This window comes from Pelophylax lessonae (genome assembly GCF_965119305.1).
Source record: "Pelophylax lessonae genome assembly, chromosome: 5".
Taxonomy (NCBI): domain Eukaryota; kingdom Metazoa; phylum Chordata; class Amphibia; order Anura; family Ranidae; genus Pelophylax; species Pelophylax lessonae.
In genome coordinates this window covers 49674288-49699945 of record NC_138772.1, presented here as the reverse complement: position 1 = coordinate 49699945, position 25658 = coordinate 49674288, and the positions used below count along the sequence as shown (strand labels likewise).

General features: G+C 43.3%; 1 protein-coding gene across 3 annotated transcripts in view; it reads right to left on the bottom strand.

Moving 5' to 3' along the window:
• Positions 1-12986: 12986 nt before the first annotated feature.
• SGCE (sarcoglycan epsilon) overlaps positions 12987-25658 on the bottom strand; it is a 116974-nt gene continuing 104302 nt past the window's right edge. For 2 of the 3 annotated variants that reach the window (XM_082259087.1, XM_082259088.1), the window contains 4 exons: positions 23994-24182; positions 18438-18481; positions 16440-16474; positions 12987-13051 (listed from right to left, as the gene is read on the bottom strand). In XM_082259087.1, coding sequence (XP_082115213.1) covers positions 13001-13051; positions 16440-16474; positions 18438-18481; positions 23994-24182 — 319 coding nt within the window. In that variant the 3' untranslated portion in view covers positions 12987-13000. The remainder of the gene's footprint in view (positions 13052-16439; positions 16475-18437; positions 18482-23993; positions 24183-25658) is intronic. The other variant, XM_082259089.1, reaches the window with a different exon arrangement.

The following is a 25658-nucleotide window of genomic DNA, read 5'->3' as shown; positions in this document are numbered from 1 at the left end:
TTTACCCAATGCGAGCATGCATGTTCATACCACAATCTTGCATTGGAAAGAGAGTTTTCCGCTGGATTGTGCTGGATATGACAAAAGAAATGTTATTGTCTGTGGATAGGTTAAAGCTCGGTTATCACAGTCAACTGGGGTGGTCTGAAATCCGCATATTCTGCTACCTAGAAAAAAATTCCGGAAGTACCCTTCCTTCATCTCCATTCAGAGAATGTGGAATGTACAGTATCTCACAAAAGTGAGTACACCCCTCACATTTTTGTAAATATTTTATTATACCTTTCCTTGTGACAACACTGAAGAAATGGCACTTTGCTACAATGTAAAGTAGTGAGTGTACAGCTTGTATAACAGTGTAAATTTGCTGTCCCGTCAAAATAACTCAACACACAGCCATTAATGTATAAACCGCTGGCAACAAAAGTGAGTACACCCCTAAGTGAAAATGTGCAAGTTGGGCCCAATTAGCTATTTCCCTCCCCGGTGTCATGTGACTCATTAGTGTTACAAGGTCTGAGGTGTGAATGGGGAGCGGGTGTGTTAAATTTGGTGTGATCGCCCTCACTCTCTCATACTGGTCACTGGAAGTTCAACATGGCCCCTCATGGCAAAGAACTCTCTGATAATCGGAAAAAAATAATTGCTGCTCTACATAAAGATGGCCTAGGCCAGTGATGGCAAACCTTGGCACCCCAGATGTTTTGGAACTACATTTCCCATGATGCCCATGCACTCTGCAGTGTAGTTGAGCATCATGGGAAATATAGTTCTAAAACATCTGGGGTGCCAAGGTTCGCCATCACTGGCCTAGGCTATAAGAAGATTGCCAAGACCCTGAAACTGAGCTGTAGCACGGTGACCAAGACCATACAGCAGTTTAACAGGACAGGTTCCACTCAGAACAGGCCTCACCATGGTCAACCATAGAAGTTGAGTGCACATGCTCAGCGTCATATCCAGAGGTTGTCTTTGGGAAATAGACATATGAGTGCTGCCGGCATAATAAAATGTTATAAAAAATGTGAGGGGGTGTACTCACTTTTGTGAGATACTGTAGATCTTAAGAGCAATGCAGGCTTTCCTTAACCACTTACCGCCCGCCCGCCGTCATATGACGGCGGGACGGTGCAGCTATTATCCTGGGCGGCCGTCATATGACGTCCGCCCATTCAAGCAGGGCAGGCGCGCGATCGCGGGCGCGCGGCCGTGCACTGCCGGTGTCGGCGTGTCCCCGGGACACAGCTGATCACAGGCAGGGGGGAAACAGCCAATAGGCATGGCTGTTTCCCACGTGATCGGCTGTGTTCCAATGACACAGCCGATCACAATGGAGGCGCCCGGGAGATGACCGCGCATGCGCGATCGGGAGCGCGCAGCGCGGTCATGTCGGTGGCACTGTGTTCCGTAGGAACACAGCTGTCACCGGCGGTAGTAAACAGTCACTGACAGTGACTGTTTACTATGTGATCGGCTGTGAATCCATTCACAGCCGATCACAAAATGTAAACAAAGAGCAGTAACTCAGTGTTACTAGCTCTTCTCTCCTCATACAGTTTCCAGTATGAGGGGAGAAGAGCTAGAAACATTGAGTTACTGCTCTGTACCCCTGTAAAAAGTAAAAATCACACTAATAAAGGTCCCCACACACAGTCCTCAGCCCCCCCCCCCCCCCAATGTCCCCTGTCACCCAACAGTCACCTCATCAGTGCCCAGAAATTGACACCCATAACGTTCACATGTGAGAGTAGCGATCGCAAGCAGAATAACCGCGATTCTGCCCGCGATCCAGAAATCATTGCAAATTGCGGGACGCCTGTGCGCTGCCCGTGATTTGCAATAGCACCCCAAACGCTGTGCGATGTTGCCGCCATTTCCGCCTGCCGAATCACGGTAACATCGCGCAAACATCGCATGATGCCCAAAAAAGGTACAAGAGTTTTTTTGGGGCGTCATGCGTTGTTTGCGTGATGTTACCTCGATTCGGCAGGCGGAAATCGCTGCAACATCGCACAGCGTTTGGGGTGCTATTGCAAATCACGGGCAACGCACAGGCGTCCCGCGATTTGCAATGATTTCTGGATCACGGGCGGAATCGCAGTGATTCTGCCCGCGATCGCTACGCTCACATGTGAACATAGCCTAAAGTTCACCGGTCACCAGAGACTGCCATCAGTACCGCCGTGCACCATCGCCCGTCACCTGTCACCCATCAGTGACCATCGCCTGTCACCCCATCAATCACCGTCACCTGTCACCCCATCAGTCATCGTCACCTGTCACCCCATCAGTCATCGTCACCTGTCACCCTATCAATCATCGTCACTTGACACCCCATCAGTGATCGTCACTTGTCACCCCATCAATCATCGTCACATGTCACCCCGTCAGTGATTGTCATCTGTCACCCCATCAATCATCGTCACTTGTCACCTCATCAATCATCGTCACCTATCACCTCATCAATCATCATCACCATTCACCTCATCAATCATCATCACCTGTCACCCCATCAGTCATCGTCACCTGTCACCCCATCAGTCATCGTCACCTGTCACCCCATCAGTCATCGTCACCTGTTTGCCATATACATGCAATCACTTACTGACCGCCTAACGACTATATGCGTCGGCCATTAAAAGCTAAATACTGGGGTTATGGCAGCAGATAGCCCCCATAACCCCGGTATTTTTTGAAACGGCGGGCGGTCGGCTTTCAGATAAGGGTAGTCCCAGTGGCGGATTCACCGCGGAATTACCCTTACGGTGCAGGGGAAGAGGTGCCCCCCCCCCCTCCTGCCGCGTCCCAGACGTTTTCCCAGCTTACCGGACCCGCCGGCAGCGGGGAAAACTATCCGGTCCCGGATCCTCAGAGACAGGAAGTCGAGTGAGGGCAAGATGGCCCTCACTCAACTCTATGGTCTTGGAGGACCGGAGCTACGTCAAAAGTCGTTGCCTAGCAACCGGTTTAAAGGGCCGCTTTTTTTTTTTGCTTTTTTTTTTTTCCTCTTTCAACAATTTTTTTTTTTTTTTTGCTTTTTTAGTGTAGTTGTGAGGTGTGAGGTCTTTTTGACCCCAGATCTCACAATAAAGAGGACCTGTCATGGCTATTTCTATTACAAGGGATGTTTACATTCCTTGTAATAGGAATAAAAATGATCAAAACATTTTTTTTTTTAAACTGTGTAAAAATAAAAAAATAATAAATAAAATAAATAGGAAAAAAAAAAAAAAAAAAAATTAAAGCGCCCTGTCCCCGTTAGCTCGCGCGCAGAAGCAAACGCATACGCAAGTCCCGCCCACATATGTAAACGGTGTTCAAACCATACATGTGAGGTATCGCCGCGATCGTTAGAGCGAGAGCAATAATTTGAGCCCAAGACCTCCTCTGTAACTCTAAGCTAGTAACCTGCAGAAATTTTTAAAATGTTGCCTATGGGGATTTTTAAGTACCAATGTTTGGCGCCATTCTGTGAGCATGCACAATTTTGAAGCATGACATGTTGGGTATCTAATTACTCGGCGTAACATTATCTTTCACATTATGGAAAAAAATTGTGCTAAATTTACTGTTTTCTTATGTTTTAGTTCAAAAAAGTGAATTTTTTTCAAAAAAACCGCATTTGGAAGACTGCTGCGCAAATATGGTGTGATAAAAAATATTGCAACGATCTCCATTTTATTCTCTAGGGTCTCTGCTAAAAAAAAATATATAATGTTTGGGGGTTCCAAGTAGTTTTCTAGCAAAAAAAAATGATTTTAGCTTGTAAACACCAAGTGTCAAAAATAGGCCCAGTCTTAAAGTGGATAAATGGACAACTTTGTGTAAAGCGCTACTTGGATGTTAGGCCTATGTATGTGGCCAGGCTGTGAAAAAGTGTTACACATGTGGTATCGCCATACTCAGGAGGAATAGCAGAATGTATTTTGGGGTGCAATTTTTGCTATGTACATGCTATGTGTTAGAAATATTGCATAAATGGACAGCTTTGTGTAAAAAAAAATGTGTTTTCATTTTCTTTCCACATTTTCCAAAAACCTGTGGAAAAAAATGACATATTCAAAAGACTCATTATGCCTCAAAAATTATAGGTTGGGCTGTTTGCTTTTTAAAATGGGGTCATTTTATGGGGGTTTCCATTGTCCTGGTGCTCCAGGGCCTTCAAAAGTGCGATAGGTTGTCAGGAAATTATATGTGTAATTTGTGCTCCTAGAATGCCGGACGGGGCTACTTGAATGTTAGGCCTCTGTATGTGGCCAGGCTGTGAAAAAGTCTCACACATGTGGTATCGCCATACTCAGGAGGAGTAGTAGAATGTGTTTTGGGGTGTAGTTGCAAGTATACATGTGCTGTGTGAGAGAAATAACCTGTTAATACGGCAATTTGTAAAAAAAAATAAAAAAAAAAATAAAAATCTTCATTTTGCAAAGCATTGTGGGAAAAAATTACAACTTCAAAAAACTCACCATGCCCCTTATTAAATACCTTGGAATGTCTACTTTCCAAAAAGGGGTCATTTGGGGGGTATTTGTACTTTCCTGACTTTTTAGTGTCTCAAGAAATGAGATAGGCCTTCAGTACATCAGGTGTGATCAAGTGTGATCAATTTTCAATGATTCGCACCATAGCTTGTGGACTCTATAACTTTCACAAAGACCAAATAATATACACTTACTTGGGTTATTTTTACCAAAGATAAGTAGCAGTATAAATTTTGGCCAAAATTTGTGAAGAAAAATTACTAATTTGCAAAATTTTATGACAGAAACAAAGAAAAATGCGTTTTTTCACAATATTTTCAGTCTTTTTTTATTTATAGCACAAAAAATAAAAAACCCAGTATTGATCAAATACCATCAAAAGAAAGCTCTATTTGTGTGAAAAAAAGGACACAATTTTTGTATGGGTACAGTGTTGCATGACTGAGTAATTCTCAGTCAAAATGTGAGAGCGCTGAAAGCTGAAAATCGGTCTGGGCAGGAAGGGGGTGAAAGTGCACTGTAGGCAAGTGGTTAAAGTGGTTGTAAACTTCTAAAATAATAAATAAAGCATATACTTCCATAGTGTGTACTTGCCTCTATCCAAAGAACCAAATGTGGTTTCCTTTCTGCTCTCTCATTCCTCTGCTATCTGCATAAATCACATCTGACAGCCTATGCCAACATCAGACAATCCAGGGAGATGACTCTGCCCCCTTCCAGCACACAGCAGGTAAATGACAGTTCACCTGTGCATGTTTCCCTATAAGACTTTGTAGAGGGGGTGTGACATCTGTTCCCCACCCCCTGCCTTTTTGAAGTTTAGGAAAGCTGTGTAAATTCTGGACTTTGAACAAATGTAGAGGAGAGAAGACTGCAGATAAACAGGTACAATGTATGTAGAAGGATTTGTTTAATCTCAGTGTATCACCTGAGGCCAGTCATTTCATTGGGTATATGTGAGGGTTCACAACCACTTCAACATACATTAAGTAGTTTTCAAAAAGCATTTATTAAGGATCTAGCCCCTCATTCTCCTAACGCTGGCTAAATTCTCATTTAAAGCTAGAGCAGGGTTTCCAATTAGATTATTTCTCAAAGATTGAAGCCTAAGGGTATTTAATGGTTTCAGGAAAGCTATTTGACACTTTTTAAATGCTGTGGAAATACCAACTGAATATCTGCCGATATTTTCGGACATTTTTTTTTTTTTTTTTTTCACACAGGTACTCTAAAGACCCCAATCCCTCCTCTGCACTTAAAAGCATTCAAAACGCCAAGTTTGGCTGTTTTGAATGCTGTCATTTTTTTTAATTTGGCGCCAGTAATCACTTCCGGGTTTTTACACGGAGACCCAATCCGAGCCGAATGCGGCCTTGATCGGGTCTTCTCTTCGGGGGCCATGCAGGACATAAATCACATCTTACAAAACCGCGCCATACTAAATACTTTAGACTGTCTACTTTGCAGAAAGGTCATTTGGGGGATATTTGTGCTGTTCTGGCATTTCAGAGCCTCAAGAAATAGGTAGACCATCAGTACATCATGAAAGATCAATTTTCAGATATATATCCCATGTTTGGTGGACTCTATAACTTTCCTACGGACTAAATAATATATACTTATTTGGGTTATTTTCACCAAAGAAATGTAGCAGAATACAATTTGGCCTAAATTTATGAAGAAAGATTATTTGCAACATTTTTAACAGAGAAAAAGAAAAACCCCTTTTTTCCAAAATGTTTGCGCCCGTCGTGTACTGCGGCAGTGTGGCTCTATTGCGTGAAACGACGTACCTGTACATTGTTTCGTTCAACAGCCACTAGATGGCCAGGGGTGCGATCGCGTCGTGAATGGCCAGTGGGGATGTCAAGCAGCGGGTCCGGCGCACCCAATGTCCGCCAGCCACCCGTGATCATCCCCGGGGGAGGCAGAACGGCGATCTGCCTATATAAACAAGGTGGATCGCTGTTGTGACAGGTATTTGTCTTCCTCCAGTCAGACCATCCCCCACACAGTTTGCAAGCACCCCCTAAGGACACACTTAACCCTTTGATCGCCCCTGATAACCCTTTCCCCTGGCACTGTCATTATTGCAGTGACAGTGCATTTTTTTTAGCACTGATCACTGTAAAAATGTCACTGGTCCCCGAAAAATGTCAGATGTCTGCCACAATGTCGCAGTTCTGCTAAAAATCGCTGATCGCCGCCATTGCTAGTAAAGAAATAAAAATGCTATAAAAATATTGCATCGTTTGTAGATGGGATAACTTTTGCGCAAACCAATCAACATACGCTTATTGGGATTTTTTTTTTTACCAAAAATATGTAGCAGAATATACAGTGCCTTGCGAAAGTATTCGGCCCCCTTGAACTTTTCGAACTTTTGCCACATTTCAGGCTTCAAACATAAAGATCTAAAACTGTAATTTCTCTGTCGCTCATTGACAGACGTAGTCCTCCTTGATTCATATCAACTCGGGTTATACTGCCCTCTACAGGAGTAGGACTAGACAGGAAAGAAAACGTTCTGGCCACACCTTAGGGGCAGTCCCAGAGGGTATATCCTCTCTCTCTCTGCTACAGCAAGTCAGTTTTTTCTGTCTAGTTAGGAGTAAGGACCTAAGTTCCTTGCTGGGATCTTTTGGTCCTGGCAAGATTTTTTTAGAAATACTTTTTTAGGCAGCTTTTCTTCTCCAGTGTTCCTGTGAGATCTTCAAGCAAGTACGCTGAAACTGGGCGACGGGCTGGATGTTGAGATCCAGTGGTCACCCCAGTTCAGCCTACGAGCGCGTGCAGGCCATAGCTCCGCGCTGGGTCGGCCGCGACATAGTCCCACTGGACGGGGACTGACCCTGCGAGTTAAACGTCTCGCCTGGACGCCAATGACCCATTGCAAACTGAGTCACGGCGTCCGTATTGGTCGACAGCCCCCCCCACCCCGGTGGAGAGGGGTTCTGTCAGGAGTTGGCGCCCGCCTGGTTCCGGTATGGGCTCTAGGGCAGCCCGGTTCGGATCCAGTCAGACAATGTCATGGTGAGGACTTAGGTCGATCACCAAGGATTTCACCATCTGTGTCTTCATTAGGGCATCCCGGAGGTGGATCTGTTGGCATATCGGCTCAACAGGAAGGCACGGAGGTTGGTAACTCGCGCCCGCGATCCTCTAGCGGACGCAGCAGACGCGCTGAACGCCCCGTAGGGGCAGTATCAGCTATTATATGTCTTCCCCCCTCTCAAGTTGCTGCTGAGATTTCTCCGCAGGATAGAGGTGGAGGGAACTCCAGTTATCCTGGAAATTCTGGGCTGGCCTCGTCAAGCCGGGTACGCCGACTTGGGCAGGCTAGTCGCGGACGCTCCGTGGAGACTTCCTCTCAGGGAGGATCTGCGGTCTCAAGGACCGATCTTCCATCGTGCTTTACAGTCGCTGGGTTTAACGGCCTGGCCATTGAGACCCAGGTACTGAAGGACAGAGGATTGTCAGCTTCAGTTATTCCTACTCTAATTAAAGCAAGGAAAGCGACTTCCAGCAAAGTCTATTATCGCACATGGAAGACTTATATTGCGTGGTGTGAATCTTTGGGATTTCCCCCACGTACTTATTTGGTGACCCGAATTTTGGCTTTTCTGCAAAAGGGGGTTGAGCAGAAACTATCCTTGAGCACCATCAAGGGTCAGGTTTCAGCGTTAGCAATCTTCTTTCAGAAGCCGCTGGCTACTCACTCCTTGGTGCGGAATTTCATCCAGGGGGTGCGGCACTTGGCTCCGCCAGTGCGCGCGCCCTTACCGCCCTGGGATCTTAATTTGGTTTTGTCGGTTCTGCAGAAACCTCCCTTTGAAAATATCAGGGAGATTCCCTTGCTTACATTATCCCAGAAGGTGGCCTTCTTGGTGGCTATCACTTCTGCATGCAGGGTGTCAGAACTGGCTGCATTATCATGCCATTCCCCATATCTAGTGGTTCATAGGGATAAGGTAGTTCTTCATCCGAAGCCATCCTTTCTTCCTAAGGTGGTTTCAGATTTTCATCTGAATGAAGATATTGTGCTACCTTCCTTGTGTCCTAAGCCCAATCATCCTCGGGAATGTGCGTTGCATTCCTTGGATGTAGTTCGGGCAATCAGGGTATACCTGAAGACTACGGAATCGTTCCGTAAAACGGATTCACTTTTTGTGATCACGGATGGCCCCAGAAAGGGGTTGCCTGCATCTGCCGCAACTATCTCCAAATGGATTAGACAGACGGTGGTACAGGCTTATTCTATTAAGGGTCGGAATCCTCCGTTCCCTGTTAAGGCGCACTCCACTCGAGCGCTCAGTACTTCCTGGGCCTACCGCCATCAGGCGTCAGTGGTCCAGGTTTGCAAGGCGGCTACCTAGTCGTCGGTGCATACCTTTACAAAATTTTATAAAGTTGATGTGATGGCATCGTCAGATGCCTCTTTTGGCCGCAAGGTTTTGCAGGCCGCAATTTGAGGAGACCGGTGGTCTACCTCGAGGGTTTTTTTCCGTTGGAATTTCAGTTGAGTCTCACCTTTTGATTTGATGAGCCTTTAAGACTTCTAGTTGGCACCGGTTGGGCCTTCTAGATTGGATTTTGATTTTTTATCCCACCCCTCATTTGTGGCACTGCTTTGGGACGTCCCGAGTTGATATGAATCAAGGAGGACTACGTCTGTCAATGAGCGACAGAGAAAAATTGATTTTTGTAAGATCTTACCGTAAAATCCTTTTCTCTTAAGCTCATTGACAGACGTAGTACCCGCCCCTCTGTTTTTGAGTTGGGTTGGGTTAAATTCTCTAAACGCTGCTTTGTGACATAACTGACTTGCTGTAGCAGAGAGAGAGAGGATATACCCTCTGGGACTGCCCCTAAGGTGTGGCCAGAACGTTTTCTTTCCTGTCTAGTCCTACTCCTGTAGAGGGCAGTATAACCCGAGTTGATATGAATCAAGGAGGACTACGTCTGTCAATGAGCTTAAGAGAAAAGGATTTTACGGTAAGATCTTACAAAAATCCATTTTTTTTGTGAAGTATCAACAACAAGTAGGACACAATCATGAAGTGGAACGAAATTTATTGGATATTTCAAACTTTTTTAACAAATAAAAAACTGAAAAATTGGGCGTGCAAAATTATTCAGCCCCTTTACTTTCAGTGCAGCAAACTCTCTCCAGAAGTTCAGTGAGGATCTCTGAATGATCCAATGTTGACCTAAATGACTAGTGATGATAAACAGAATCCACCTGTGTGTAATCAAGTCTCCGTATAAATGCACCTGCACTGTGATAGTCTCAGAGGTCTGTTTAAAGCGCAGAGAGCATCATGAAGAACAAGGAACACACCAGGCAGGTCCGAGATACTGTTGTGGAGAAGTTTAAAGCCAGATTTGGATACAAAAAGATTTCCCAAGCTTTAAACATCCCAAGGAGCACTGTGCAAGCGATAATATTGAAATGAAAGGAGTATCAGACCACTGCAAATCTAGGAAGACCTGGCCGTCCCTCTAAACTTTCAGCTCATACAAGGAGAAGACTAATCAGAGATGGGAGACTCTGTCCATAGGACAACAATCAGTCGTATACTGCACAAATCTGGCCTTTATGGAAGAGTGGCAAGAAGAAAGCCATTTCTTAAAGATATCCATAAAAAGTGTTGTTTAAAGTTTGCCACAAGCCACCTGGGAGACACACCAAACATGTGGAAGAAGGTGCTCTGGTCAGATGAAACCAAAATCAAACTTTTTGGCAACAATGCAAAACGTTATGTTTGGCGTAAAAGCAGCACAGCTCATCACCCTGAACACACCATCCCCACTGTCAAACATGGTGGTGGCAGCATCATGGTTTGGGCCTGCTTTTCTTCAGCAGGGACAGGGAAGATGGTTAAAATTGATGGGAAGATGGATGGAGCCAAATACAGGACCATTCTGGAAGAAAACCTGATGGAGTCTGCAAAAGACCTGAGACTGGGACGGAGATTTGTCTTCCAACAAGACAATGATCCAAAACATAAAGCAAAATCTACAATGGAATGGTTCACAAATAAACATATCCAGGTGTTAGAATGGCCAATTCAAAGTCCAGACCTGAATCCAATCGAGAATCTGTGGAAAGAACTGAAAACTGCTGTTCACAAACGCTCTCCATCCAACCTCACTGAGCTCGAGCTGTTTTGCAAGGAGGAATGGGCAAAAATTTCAGTCTCTCGATGTGCAAAACTGATAGAGACATACCCCAAGCAACTTACAGCTGTAATCGCAGCAAAAGGTGGCGCTACAAAGTATTAACTTAAGGGGGCTGAATAATTTTGCACGCTCCCAATTTTTCAGTTTTTTATTTGTTAAAAAAGTTTGAAATATCCAATAAATTTCGTTCCACTTCATGATTGTGTCCCACTTGTTGTGGATTCTTCACAAAAAAATAACAGTTTTATATCTTTATGTTTGAAGCCTGAAAAGTGGCAAAAGGTCGAAAAGTTCAAGGGGGCCGAATACTTTCGCAAGGCACTGTATATTGGCCTACAATGATTAAAAAATTGGATTTTTACATTTTTTTTTTATGGGATTTGTTTTATAGCAGAAAGTAAAAAACATTGTTTTCTTTTCAAAATTGTCGCTCTTTTTTTGTTTATAGCGCAAAAAATAAAAACTGCAGAGGTGATCAAATACCAGCAAAAGAAAGCTCTATTTTTTTGGAAAAAAAAGGACATAAATTTGATTTGGGTACAGCATCGCACGATTGTGCGACTGTCAGTTAAAATAACGCAGTACTGTATTGCAAAAAATGGCCTGGTCATTAAGGGGGAAAAACTTTTAGGTCTAAAACTGGTTAAAGGCCCGAAAAAAAAAACAAAAAACCCAAATACCACCAAAAGAAAGCTCTATTTGTGTGAAAAATTTAGTTTGCGTGTAAAGGCAGGCGCCCCATTGCTTTTGACAATATAGTGCAGGGGTCCCCAAACTTTGGCCCTCCAGTTGTTCAGGAACCACAATTCCCATCATACCTAGTCATGTCTTGTACAATGCCTCATGGGACGCGGAGTTCCGCAACAGCTGGAGGGCCGTAGTTTGGAGTAGTGATCGACCGATATCGTTTTTTTCATTGCCGATACCGATATTTTGGTCATCGCGTATCGATATCAGCTGATATTGGCCGATATTTTCGTACATTTAAAAATTTTTTTTTTTTTTTTACTTCACAGGTACTCTTGTGGAGGGAATCTAAAAGACCCCCAAACCCCTCCTCTGCACTTGAAAGCATTCAAAACGCCAAGTTTGGCTGTTTTGAATGCTGTCATTTTTTTGAATATGGCGCCGACTACCCGGAAGTGATGTCATGACATTTACATGGAGACCCAATGAGAGCCGAATGCGGCTTTGATCGGGTCTTCTGCGGCCGTGCAGGCTGGTTGCCCCTGTCTCTCCCGGTGGAATGGGAGGACCCGGGCGAGCAGCGGAAGGCGGCGGGGGGAATGTACCCTCCCGCTCCTTGTAATGACAGCCGAGCGTCTTCTCAGCCGCATCGGTTGTCATTACAAGACAGTTGACCGTCGGCTATGGACGCCGGTACCGGGTTGATGGCTCTAGCTGCAGGCATCACTCCGGTACAGCACTTTCCCTAAATATCGGCAATATCGGTAACCTCAGGGGCGGATTCCGATATATCAGGGAAAGTGCATATCGGCCCCCGATATATCGCCTTTGCCGATATAGTAGTGTTGTGTATATAGTGACAGTGCAGCAAGTGTCTTTCATAGCTTGCTGCACTGAGCATGTCAGATAGGGTAACAAACCAATCCCATGTCCATGTTTCTGACTAACAACTTATCAGTGGAGCCCACATGGGGGGGACAGTTTTTCCTTACTGGTTTCCAGTTTAGCCTACAGGTTGCTATTCAAATGGCAGGAAATTTGACTGAGAGCTGTATAGTAACATCCCAGAAAAGGTAAATAACTATAATTGGTGGCCCTTGTTATCCCTGCTGTGATTCTAAGGTCATGATTTACCTAAAAGGTGCAAATACAATCAAGAACAATATTTCTTCTATAAAAGTTATACTTTTTATTGCAGTTAAACACACATAAATGTTTACAGTGCAGAATGGGATGGCAATACCAGATCCGGTGAACTCTCACTCCTATTCACAAATTATTGATCCTTGTGAATGAGTTGCAGTAAATTCTGGAATTAAATAAACGTTCACATATTTCGTGGCTCTTTTACAAAGGTAGCAATGAGCAAGTTGTATTAATGTACGCGGCAACCGGCCAGCTACCATCTTATACTCTTTTTGATGAAGGATGACATTTGATTGACTGATTGCCCGTCACCATTCCTGCTTGTACTGCCATCCTGTGTTTATTGACTGTTCTTTGATGAAATTTTAATAAAGTTCATTAAAAAAAAAAACCTGATACAATTTATAAAAAAACAAGATGGATGAAACTGTCCCATGAGCCATGCAGGTGGGTCATTTTCTTGGTTAGAAAAGTTGGTGTTTATGGAAATCTTCATACATTTGTTATAAATTCATGGCTTCTGTCAGTTTCCTCTCTTCAGGTATACCATTGACCTGCAATAATAAGGTACACTCCAGTCAAAAACTGAATATTAAACATTGGGAGGCCTGCTTTCGTCTTCATTTTTTTTTCATGCGGATGAGTGCATCAGCCCCCTGTCTCCCTTTGTAAGTATATTGGTGATCTGAGAACCCCCTTCCTGTGATACATGAGAGATGTTCCCAAACAAACCCAAGAAAGTTTCACAATGCCAAAGTCAGATTCATATGTTCCCCTATGGCAGTGATGGTGAACCTTGGCACCCCAGATGTTTTGAAACTACATTTCCCATGATGCTCACCTACACTGCAGTGTAGATGAGCATCATGGGAAATATAGTTCCAAAACATCTGGGGTGCTAAGGTTCGCCATCACTGCCCTATGGAATCATTTTTAGTTCACTGTTGCTGCTGATTTTTGTTATCATTTATATAAATGCCGAAGACTAAAGTGCTCAACAACAGCCAAATGGATTCCAGACGGCATTTCACAAGGACAAGTTACAAAATGACAGTTGAAATCTGATTGGTCACACACAGACTTTTCTCCATTTATTGTCAACTATCCAAAATGTGGCATGTTACAATTTGAACTACTACAGTATGTTACCAATTGGGATGAGGGTATCGAAATCCGGTATTCAGGAAGTTCGGTGAATTAAGCACCAAACCCCATTCAATTCTATGGAAGCTGAATCGTATTTTGTATTTGGAATTTTTCAAGGCCAGTTTGTAAGCTTTTGATAAAAACTGGCATGGGTAGCTGGGCACTGCCATGGAGGATATGTATGACTTAAACTTCTTAAACATACAATGGGAAGAGGGTATTTAATGCAGTTAAAAGGCAATATTACAAATACTCAACGGCTTTTAATAACTTGCCTTAAAACTGCAAATTAGATTAGAGAGCAGTTCGATGTACAGCCAAGTTTTGAGAATGACATAAATATTCGTTTTTACAAAGTCTGCTGCTTCAGTGTTTTTAGATCTTTTCGTCAGATGTTACTATGGTATACTGAAGTAGAATTACAAGCATTTGATAAGTGTCAAAGTCATTTATTGACAATTACATGAAGTTTATGCAAAGAGTCAATATTTGCAGTGTTGACCCTTCTTTTTCAAGACCTCTGCAGTTCGCCCTGGCATGCTGCTATTCAACTTCTGGACCAATCCATTCTTGCATTTGTGGGGCTTTTTGTTCACCCGCCTCTTGAGGATCAACCACAAGTTCTAAATGGAATTAAGGTCTGGGGTGTTTCCTGCCCATGGACCCAAAATTTCGATGTTTTGTTCCCCACGCCACTTAGTTATCACTTTTGCCTTATGGAAAGGGGCTCCATCATGCTGGTAAAGACATTGTTTCTCACCAAACTTTTCTTGGATGGTTGGAAGAAGTTGCTCTCCGAGGATGTTTTGTACCATTCTTTATTCATGGCTGTGTTCTTAGGCAAAATTGTGAGTGAGCCCCACTCCCTTGTCTGAGAGGCAACCCCACACATGAATGGTCTCAGGATGCTTTACTGTTGGCATTACACAGGATTGATGGTAGCGCTCACCTTTTCTTCTCCAGAAAAGGTTTTTATCCAAATGCCCCAAACCATTGGAAAGGGGATTCATCAGAGAAAATGACTTTACCCCAGTCCTCAGCAGTCCTGACTTGTGGCTGCTTTGCTGCCCTTCTTGACACCAGGCCATGCTCCAAAAGTCTTCTCCTCACTGTGCGTGCCGATATCCTCACACCTGCCTGCTGCTAATCCTGAGCAAGCTCTGCCCAGGTGGTGCCCCGATCTCACAGCTGAATCAACTGTAGGAGATGGTCCTGGCGCTTGCTGGACTTCCTTGGGCACCCTGAAGCTTTCTTCACAAATGCAGTGGAAATGTTTTTTATGGGATTAAGTTCATTTTCATGGCAAAGAGGTGCTTTGCAATTAGTTGCAACTTATCTGATTACTCTTCATAACATTCTGAAGTATATGCATATTGCTATCATACAACTGAGGCAGCAGACTTTGTGAAAATTATTATTTGTCTCATTCTCAAAACTTTTGGCCACGGCTGTAATACTTTAAAAGGATGACGTTAGTTTTAGGCCCCGTTCACATACAAGCGACGCTACTTCGCACCGCGACCTCCGAGGTCGCGGTGCGAGCAGCGCGCCGCGACCTCGGAGCGGCCGCCACGGACTTCATAACATTGAAGTCTATGGCGGTCACCTCCTGGTCGCCCCAAAGAAGCTCCGGACCCTTTTTCTAAGTCGAAACGACTTGTGTCGCTCCTATTAGAACGGGTCCGCAGCTTCCCTATTGGAGGCGACCTGCGGCGACCTGTGAGGCGACCAGGTCGCCTCACAGGTTGCCTTAGTGTGAACGGGGACTAACATTGGGACATTGTTTATTTTTTTTTTATGTATTTATTCTTTTATAAAATAAAGGACTTTGTTCCAGTTTTAATCTTATTTATTTTTTATGGTGTATTTTTAAGAACAGGCAACAAAAGGGACTATGTACCCTGTATTCCTTCCCTTAAGGGGTGGGGGGCAGATAACCGGTGACCCCCTTATTCTAAAGTGGGGTTTTTTTTTTTTTTTTTTTTTGTTAAAGGACAGTTTAAAAAATCTGAAAAATGGCATGGGGTCCCTCTAAAGTTTCATAAAGACTCTTATCTAGGCATGCAACCTGGATGGCTAGGATAGGGAGGGGGCAGCAATTGTGCAGGATGCCTTGCTGGGAGAAAAGGCTCATCCCAACAACGCATCTCACAAAAAGGGATGTAGGGGTTTGTGAGATTTATTGGAATCTGGAGGCCCCTGTTACAATAGGGGTGCCCCATGACATCATGCGTTCAGGGTACATAATAGTACACCTTGTAACTCATTCACAAAAAAATGTAAAAACTAAATAAAAATACCCACAATGAAAAAAAGACCTTTATTAAAAATTAAAAAAAAAATAATAATAATTTCCCTCGATGTAAACCCAATGTCAATAACATCGTATAACGATGACCCGTGGATGTTGACTTGTCACACTACAACTGCAAAATGACAGACCCCTGGCTGGCTGCTACTGTATAGATAAACCAGCCATGGATCCTGGGTGATGTTATTGACCAAATATGGATCTGTCTTGTTGCCACAATCGTGCTAGAGCCACAAAATGAGAAGAATTCCAGCTGATTGTTGAACTGGTGAAATATGGCCTCTTGGAGTTTCCATCAGAAGCCCATGTGAAAGGGTGTCAACACATTTTTTACATACTGTAAGCTCTAATGTCATTGATAATCCCAGATAATTGTACAGTGATCATTAAAAGTAGCAATAGAGCTAGGAGTCTGGGTATTCCATGTGAAATATCACAGAAGGCTTTAAATAAAAAACAAACAGTTGACTGATGGTTATACTTACTTCGAACCTCTGAAATGTTGCCATACGGAATTCTCCTTTGGATTCGGAAAGCAGTAATGAAGAGGAAGAACAATATAAAATTTCCCATTCTGCTTCCATATGCAGTTTTTACACATATTTGTTTTTTTTTTTTTATCAAACAGAATAACATTTTTATTTCCTTCACTTCCTAGATGCAGGAGAGTCCAACCTTCTGACTTTTTCTTTTATTTCTTTGGGACAATATAAAAATCACAACAAACTTTCAACATGTACCTCTATGGTCCCTTCAAAATTCACCTCCTAGATATTTTTTTTAGGCTTTCCTTACTGCCAATTACATCAAAAACAGTGAAGGAAGAATCTTCTTTTGACCAGCCTCTAGTATAAGTAGATGGTAGAGATCGACTGATATTGTTTTTTTGTTGCCGATACGGATACCGATATTTTGGCCATTGAATATCGGTATCGGTCAATATTGGCCGATATTTTCGTACATTTAAAAAAATATTTATTTTTTATTTTTAGCACTTGACAGGTAATGTTGTGGAGGGATCTGGGGGTCTAACAGACCCCAAATCCCTCCTCTGCACTTAAACATTAACGCCAAGTTTGGCTGTTTTGAATGCTGTCATTTTCTTTTTAATCTGGCGCCAAGTACCCAGAAGTGATGTCATGAAATCACTTCCGGTTTTTGCGTGGAGACCCGATCAGAGCCGAATGCGGCTTTGATCGGGTCTTTGGCAGCCGTGCAGGCTGGTTGCCCGAGTCTCCTGGTGGGATGGGAGACCCGGGCGAGCCGCGGGGGGGGGGGGGGGGGGATGGGGGAACGCTCCTTGTAATGACAGCCGAGCGGCTTCTCAGCCGCATCAGTTGTCATTACAAGACAGCCAACCGTTGACTATGGACGCCGGTAACGGGGTGATTGCTCTAGCTGCAGGTATCACCCCGGTACAAGCAATATCCGTAACCTCAGGGGCCGATTCCGATATATCGGGAAACGTGCAGATCGGCCCCTGATATATCGGCTTTGCCGATAATCAGTCGATCCCTAGTAGATGGATTGGTTTATTTCTTTATTTCACAGTCTTATTTTTTATTCTGCTGTCCACCTCTATCAAGCTGATCTTTTATAAACAAACTGAGAAAAATATCAAATGTGGCACAAATATTTTTTAGGCAGGCTACAGTGAGCACAAATGTGGAAGCATTGCTTTGTAAAGAGACTGTAATAGCAGTCCCCTTTAACATGTCATTGTCTCCAGTCTATTACTGTCTAATAAAGCATGTTCCCAGCCTCTGACTATTTGCTGTTGCATGTCTGCAGTCTCTGACAGCTTTCTGTAGCTTTACAGTCACTGAATATTATGCGTGGCTCTTCACTGATGTCAGAGACTACACCTAAAGTGTTACTAAACCCAGGACTCTGCATTCACTATATCTGGTCTCCCGCAGTACACAAAACATGGAAATGCAATTATTTTAGTAAATATAAACTGCTAAATACCTTTTCTCATCAGCAGTATATAGCAGTCTTGTGACTTCTATCAGTTCCTGGTAAAGCCTGTAGGAGGAGTTTTCATACTGCACTGAGCTGTCCTATCAGTATCCAGGACTCGTGACCCTCTGTCTAGACAGTGCTGATTGGCCCTGTGCTGATCACATGCACTCTCCCAAGAAAAAAAAAAACCTCTCTCTAGCAATACACACCAAACTAACCATGTGCAGTCTGACTCCAAAGGCTCTGTCTTATCTGGACAGGTTCTGGAGTCAGTGGAAGAAGGGGAGGATCAGAGAAGACAGGATCAAACAGCCTTTAACACAATGCGGAGGATTAACCCCTTAGGTTCCACAGTGAGTATAACAAGCAATACTTATGGGCTTCGGAGCTTCCTTATGTATCCTTCAATTGAAGCCTGACGGAAGCAGTGTTTGCAAGCACTGTTCACACCTATCTATGTCAAACCATTGCCTGTCATTAGATTAAACCATATACCCACAATGCTTTGCTCTACTGACCTGGATTGTGTTGCTGAGGTATTGCTGTCTGATGTGGTATTGTCCTAGGAAACACAATGAAACATTTGTCAGTTCATGGTGGAAGCTTCGGCATGTCAAGCTATTTTTTTTTATTAGACACACATTATACAAGAATCATTAAGGGCTATCTGTACTTTCAACACATATAACTCTCTTAACAGAGGCATAAGTACAAATCATGGGACAATGGAAAAGTTTTGTCGTGGCTACCCTGGAGGCTCCCCTTCTTCACTGACATCTCTGTGGCACCCGGCATTCACGCCCCAAATGAGAAAATCCTTAACTACTGCTGGTGAGGGACCGATACTGTCAGCGGCCAATACCCTTATACAAGCCAGCATCCATCATCCAAGGTCCCTGATCAGTGGCATCCCCACAGGACAGTTCCTCTGCTAATTCACAGGAACTTTACCCGTGATGAGAACTATAGAGAAGAAGCCAATAATATGTACAGGAGGTTCTGAGAGAGAGGCTATCCCAAAAGAGTCATTAGGAGAGCCAGGAAATGAGTGTCAGGTTGTAGCAGGAGCAATCTGCTGTCTGTGCGGGATGTGCTATCTACCCTATCCCCAAGTGACACTGGCATTTTCTGACCTGTTCCCTGCAATTGGCCGCAATAGTGGACCCAAGACCCCTGATGGTCGCAAAACGAGCCAGAAATCTTAATAATGAGCTGATCCAGTCGGAATTTAAATTTAAGACAATGAAGAACTGGTTTACTGGGCTACCAAAAACAATTAGTATGTTCCCATGTGGGCATTGCCAAATTTGCCCCTTTGTGGAGAAATCGGATGTGTTCACCAATGTGGACCATTCTAAGGCTTTTCAAATTAGGCAATTTTATAATTGCTGTACTATACACCTAATATACATGTTGGAGTGCCCATGCTCCACATTTTATGTGGGAAAAACTAAGCATCAGCTGAGGGTCCACATTGGCGAACACATTGGAAGCATTTTGCCACAGTACACAATGGATCATTAAACTAGGTACACTAGCCCCAAGGGGTCTAAATTCAGAGCTGAATTTACAAGTTTTTCCTTGACCCTTGAATCAGATGGCAGAAGTATCAACTGTATCCCTGTATCCCGAGTCTGTGTGCTTTAACCACTTGCCATCTGCTCACGTTGAGCCTACTGCGGCAAAGTGGTTCGTTATCGTCTGGCGACGTAGACCTACGTCGCCAGACACTCCCCTTTCTCGGCGGTGCACGCGCGCCGCCGGAGGCTCGCCCCCGCTGTATTCAGTCACAGCAGGAGTCGGGCCAGGGGAGGAGCGGCGTCGATCGCCGCTGCTTTTCCCCGATCGTCGGGGAATCTAGTTTGGAGATCCGCTTGCCTGTGTAAACAGAGCGGGCGGATCTCCTAAGTGACAGGAAGTCACAGATCAGAGTGTTCAGCATAGCTGGACATCAGATCTGTCCCTGACTCACTCAGTCACCTCCCCCCACACACGTCAGTAAGCACCAGGCATACATTAACCCCTCCCTCTCCAATAAAATTAACCCCTTCCCTGCCAGTGTCATTTTTACAGTAACAGTGCATATATATAGCACTGATTACTGCAGTATTGTCACTGGTAACCCCAAAAGTGTCAAAAATGTCAGTCAAGGGTCCGATCTGTCCGCCGCAATGTCGCAATCCCGCAAACAAAAATCGCAGATCGCCGCCATTACTCGTTAAAAAAAAACCACCAAAAATGACAAAAATCTTTCCCTTAGTTAGTAAACGCAATAACTTTTGCACAAACCAATCAAAATACGCTTATTGTGATTTTTTTTTACCAAACATAGGTAGCAGAAAACAAATTGGCCAAAAATTTTAAAAAAACTTGATTTTTAAATTTTTTTGGGGGGGGGGGGATTTCATATAAAAAAATGTTAAAAATATTGTTATTTTTTCAAAATAAACGCTCTTTTTTTGTTTATAGCGCAAAAAGTAAAAATCGCACAGGTGATCAAATCCCACCAAAAGAAAGCTCTGTTTGTGGGAAAAAAGGACGTAAATTTCGTTTGGGTACGGCGTCGCACGACCGCGCAATTGTCAGTTAAAGTCGCACAGTGCCGAATCGCAAAAAGTGGCCCAGACGTAAGACAGCAAAATCCTCCGGTGGTAAAGAGGTTAAATATTATTTAAATATCTGGCAAAGTTTATTTATGGAGTAATATGTCTCCTTAAATATAGATGGGCTCACGCATTTGATCGATCATTGTTTTGTTTATAGTTTTGATGCTAGTCTGTCAAGTTAGGGAGGCCCCTGCTGAGGACAACTGGTTGGTGCAAGCAGTGAGGCTTTTTAACCCTGGATTACAGGTCCTGTCTTATTCTGAAGAAGCCCGCGATTAGGGGAAGGGGAAACGCATTAATGGCATTCCCATCCGTCACAGCTCTGTGTCCATCTAACCACTGAGATATCTTTGCTGCAATGCAATATGTCATAAACTGGACGTTAAAATATGCCCAGGTGGTGGTTAGCATTAGGAAGCCGCCACCTCTACTCTGCATCGATCCTGTGCAGTTTAGGAGGAGCAGTGAGCATATGCATTAGGACCCCCAAATTTAAAATAAGTGAAATGAGTGATAGGAGAGACTTGCTGGGGTGCCATGTGTGAGGACGGCAGGATGATATATGTCCATCCATGGAACTGAGTGTCTATTTAACCTGCCGCTGCCCTCCTCCTTCAGTCTGCTTTTGCAATTAATGTGCTTGGCTCTCTCCCTCTGTGCAGGCTAACCTTACCTCCGCTAGTGCTTACCCTGCTATATGCTTATACATGCTGCTCATGTGGTATACTGGATACAAGACTTGCTGCCATAGTTTTATTCACCAGAAGATGGATGCTCAAGTAGAAGAAGGGGACTGGTGGTCATTGGTTCCCAGGTTGCACAATGAGGGTAAACTTTGGCCAAAGTTGTTTCTTTTTCCTACTGGCCACTTCTATGTGTTAAGCTCATTCAGCTTACAATATGACCCATTGGGCAGTTTTTTCATCTCATTATGGCAGTTGCTGTTGCTGAGGGATCTTTTGGAAGATCTACCACTAGGTCAGTCTTTCTGTGAATTTTTTATGGGTATAGCTACATGCTCGATTGAGGTAGTCTGTGTGAGTTAATCCGGACAGTTTATCAGTATGACAATGTTGTCATGTTTTTTAAATGTTTTAACGGTGGAGGTGGCTTTCAAGTATTTATCATTTGATACAATTTTTTTCAATTACTAATAAAGAATCATTTTTACTCTGTAGCTACTGGTGTGGGAGGCCTTAGATTTTTTGTGTATGGTTAGATTAGTTATGAGAACAGCACCAGACATACCATTGGGTGAGTCCACTATCCCTAACCTAAACGTCCGAGGGGTCTTCTCACCTCTTCTTTGTATGTACCTCTTGGGTTTTTTAATTATTTATTTTGACTTATAGTGTCACCTAGTCATATGTCCTACTTGCTAGTGCTCTGTGGTAGCTTACACACAATTGTGTTTTTACCCCTTTAAACTATGGGTGACTGGATAGCCACCATAAAAAAAGTCGTACTTGCATACTGTAGGTAGTCTATGCACATGTCTCATTATATTGATGGTCAATTTATTTATTAAAGGTACCTACCTATAGAGCACCATTACATTTATGCAGCGCTTTACATATATGTATTGTATATTCACATCAGTCCCTGCCCTCAAGGAGCTTATAATCCTTAACTCATATTCATACATACACTTCCTAGGGCCAATTTAGACAGTAGCTAATTAACCTACCAGCATGTCTTTGGAGTGTGGGAGGAAACCCATGCAGGCACAGGGAGAACATGCAAACACCAGGCAGATAGTGTCATGGTTGGGATTTGAACCAACAACTCTAGTGCGGCTAGGTGTAAGTGCTAAACACTTACAGAAGTGCCTTCTTATATTTGTGGTCAGTGGAGAAGTGCTGCCTTACATTGATAGCTATTGGGAAAGGACCCCATACATCCTTGGTCAGTGGGAAAAGGTCTCCGTACCTTCATTAGCCAGGGTAGCCAGTGACTAAGGCCTCTTTTAGATTTGTGATTAGTAGAGAATGGCCCCCTACATAGGTGGTGAGTGGAGAAGACTCTCATACACTGTTGGTCATTGGGGTACAGCCCCCTTACATAGGGGGTCAGTAAAGGAGGCCTGCTTTACATTGGTGGTCAGTAAATAAGGCATTAGTGGTTAGGGAGTGGGGAAGGGTCACCTTATATTGGTGGTCAGAGAGGAAGGGTCTTCTTGAATTGGTTTTGAGTGCTGAAAAGCCTCCTTACATTGATGGTCAATAGCGAAGTGCTTCCTTCCATTGGTGGTCAGTGGAGAGAGCCCCCTTACGTTGGTTGTCACTGGAGAAGGGATATTGTTGACCAGTGGAAAAGGGCAGTGATGGTCAGTGATCTGCTCCAACACTGAAATAATTATTAGTGTCAGCTGACTATGACCTCTAGAGATAGCCAGATCAGCTGGCACACAGAAGGAGAGAAGCTAAGATACTGCTGCCAGTATTTGGGCTCCACTTAGTAACTTCAGAGCTATACTGGCTTGGGAAGTGCAATCACTCAAGTAATCCAATCCCATTCACAAAGTAATCCAATTCTTTATAAATCAGGGGTCCAGACAGCATTTTTTCCATGGTGGATGGCTTGGCAGGTGGAAATAGCTCGTTGCAGTCATTTTGCCACCCTCTTCACCTGCCCTAAAAAAAAAACCACCGCCAATTTACATGCTATGGTGGTAGTTTTGCCCTAGTCTTTTAATAATCCAGGGATACCAAACCTTCATATATAAACTCTGTGCTGTGAGATCTGTCAACACAGGTCCAAACCATTAGTGTATTGTCTACCTTTAACTTGTCTTGCCCTTACTAAGAATACAATATAAAGCAGTGTTTCTCAGCCTTTTATTCCCAGGGGAACTCCTAAAACTATTTTCTGGCCTTGGGGAACCCTTTTGAAAACCAATTAATCAGGGTCAATGGGAAAAATACCCTCAAATTGGTGGTCAGTTTGAAGTTGGCTTTGCCAAATGGCATTGGTTCCAGTACTTTGTAGGCACCATCATACGAGAAGTCAATTAGCCACAGAAACCTCTACAGTAACCCTAGAGCCCTAGGGAACCCTGGTTGAGAATGGCTGATATAGGGAGACACAAGTGTGCAGACCAGAACTGAGAACAACACAGATGGCTGCAGAGATACCTCTAAACTTGCAATTTACTTGACACTGTTGACTGGCTGAAAATTACACAGACCAGAACATAGGCATTTAGCTATAATAATGTAAAGGCCACCTTCTTCCAACAAACTGATCTGTTTCTCCAGTGATTATATGCGCAGTACATCACAGAAATTGTAAGGTATTGTTCCCTGCTGTGCCATCACAATAATCTAGAGCAAATATCTTTCTTGTTCCCTAGTTGGTCTCTATAATAACAGCTCTCAGAACAACAAAAACTAGATTTTTTTTAAGTGGAGAACATGGGTGGAGCAGACTAAGGACTTAACAGCGCCAAAGCCAACAATTAATACTCACTGCTGTGTTTGCATTAGTGGCATGTTGGTGTTATCATAGGTGTCTGTGTGAAGCGGTGGCACCATTTCGCCAGTCACTGGGTGGAAAACTGGAAGCGTGGACAAAGGCCAGGCAATCTCCCTGTTCTTGGACATGTCACGAAGTTCTTTGGATGATTTCTGGATAGCGCTGTGGTGAACCAGCTGAATACTGGAGTAAAACAGAAAAGGATACTATTACATTTTATTCATTTTATTCATATCCCAGTGTCTGGGAGACTTTACTGCACTGTTGGAAAGCAGAAAGATATTAGGAAGTTTCATTACTTCAATACACCAACCATAAGCAAAGTTGTGAGCAAAAACCATTTATGAAAGCGTTAAAAGAAAGTACATTGTTGTTGCTTATAGTACACCGAAGAAAACAGAGAAGGTACAGTTCATTTTCAGAATTTTGATAGAGAAAGACCTAAGATATTACCCAACGCTATCCAATTTGTTAGTTCAGTCTTGCATGGCTACTGAAAAGTTGACAATTTCTTATGGGTCTCTGGGACACCCCTAGGCAAGATTTCCCCAGAATGATCTGTTAGCTCGTTGCAGCCAATAAAACCCAAGTGACAGTATCAATATCCCTGATGGATTTTCCCTAATGTCGAATAGATAAATGAAGACTACAGCCATGGGAGAGATAAAGCTTTGTAGAATCGGGTTAATATGCTTGTCTGTAGTAATGGGCAAATCTGCCCAAGTTTGATTTGCAAAGCTTCAGCGAACCTAAACTTAGAGACAAACCCCATTAAAGTCTATTGAGCATGGGGTGGGAGGTCTTAGTAAATTCCAGCCATTTTTAGGGCTAATAGGCAAATTACTTTTACTTTTTTTGGGCTAATAGGCAAAAGGTATCAGCTGGGCACTACCATAGGAGACATGTGTCAATGTAAACAAAAAATGTTAAATACCATAGAGTGGGGAGAGGGTATTTTTTATGCAGCTTCGAGGGCAATATTATAAATACACAAATCCTTTAAATAATATGCTTGGAAGTGCCCTAAAGCTGTATGCAGTGTTACATAACAGTACAATTCTCACAGGCATTCTCAGTGATAGCGTACACTGATATTTGGTTGTGGACCCCAATCTGATTTACTCATTGCAATTTGAAAAAAAGGCTATTTTCAGGTTTAACAGCAACACATGCTTTTATAAAATGGAAATAGGACCCCTTTGACCAGTAGTTTGCTGTGGCTGTCCATTTTATCGCTGTTTTCAAACTGTTAGGCCCTTGGTCAACTTCCATCATGCTTGCATTAAGAATTACAAGACCACAGGATAAAGCAGTATAAAATTGGACAGCAGAAGGACAGTTTTATTTGGGTATGCCTAACTTTTATCTATGGAGTTAGGGTTGCACTGAGTGTGATATATTGTGAGGCTGTTTAGGTGCACTTAGTTTTTTTTTTTTTTCTTTCATGCAATGGATTGGCATGCTGTAAAAAAAAAGGCAGCTCCAAGGACAGATGATCGCTAAGTAAAAGTTCCTGTTTGAGCACCCAAAATGTAAAAAAGTGACCATAAAATAAAGTTCAATAAAAACCGATAAAAGAAAACACCCAAATGCCACCCTGAAACAAAAGTCTATTTTTTAATAGGAAGCCTTACAAGAAAAAAAAAAAAAAAAAAGTTT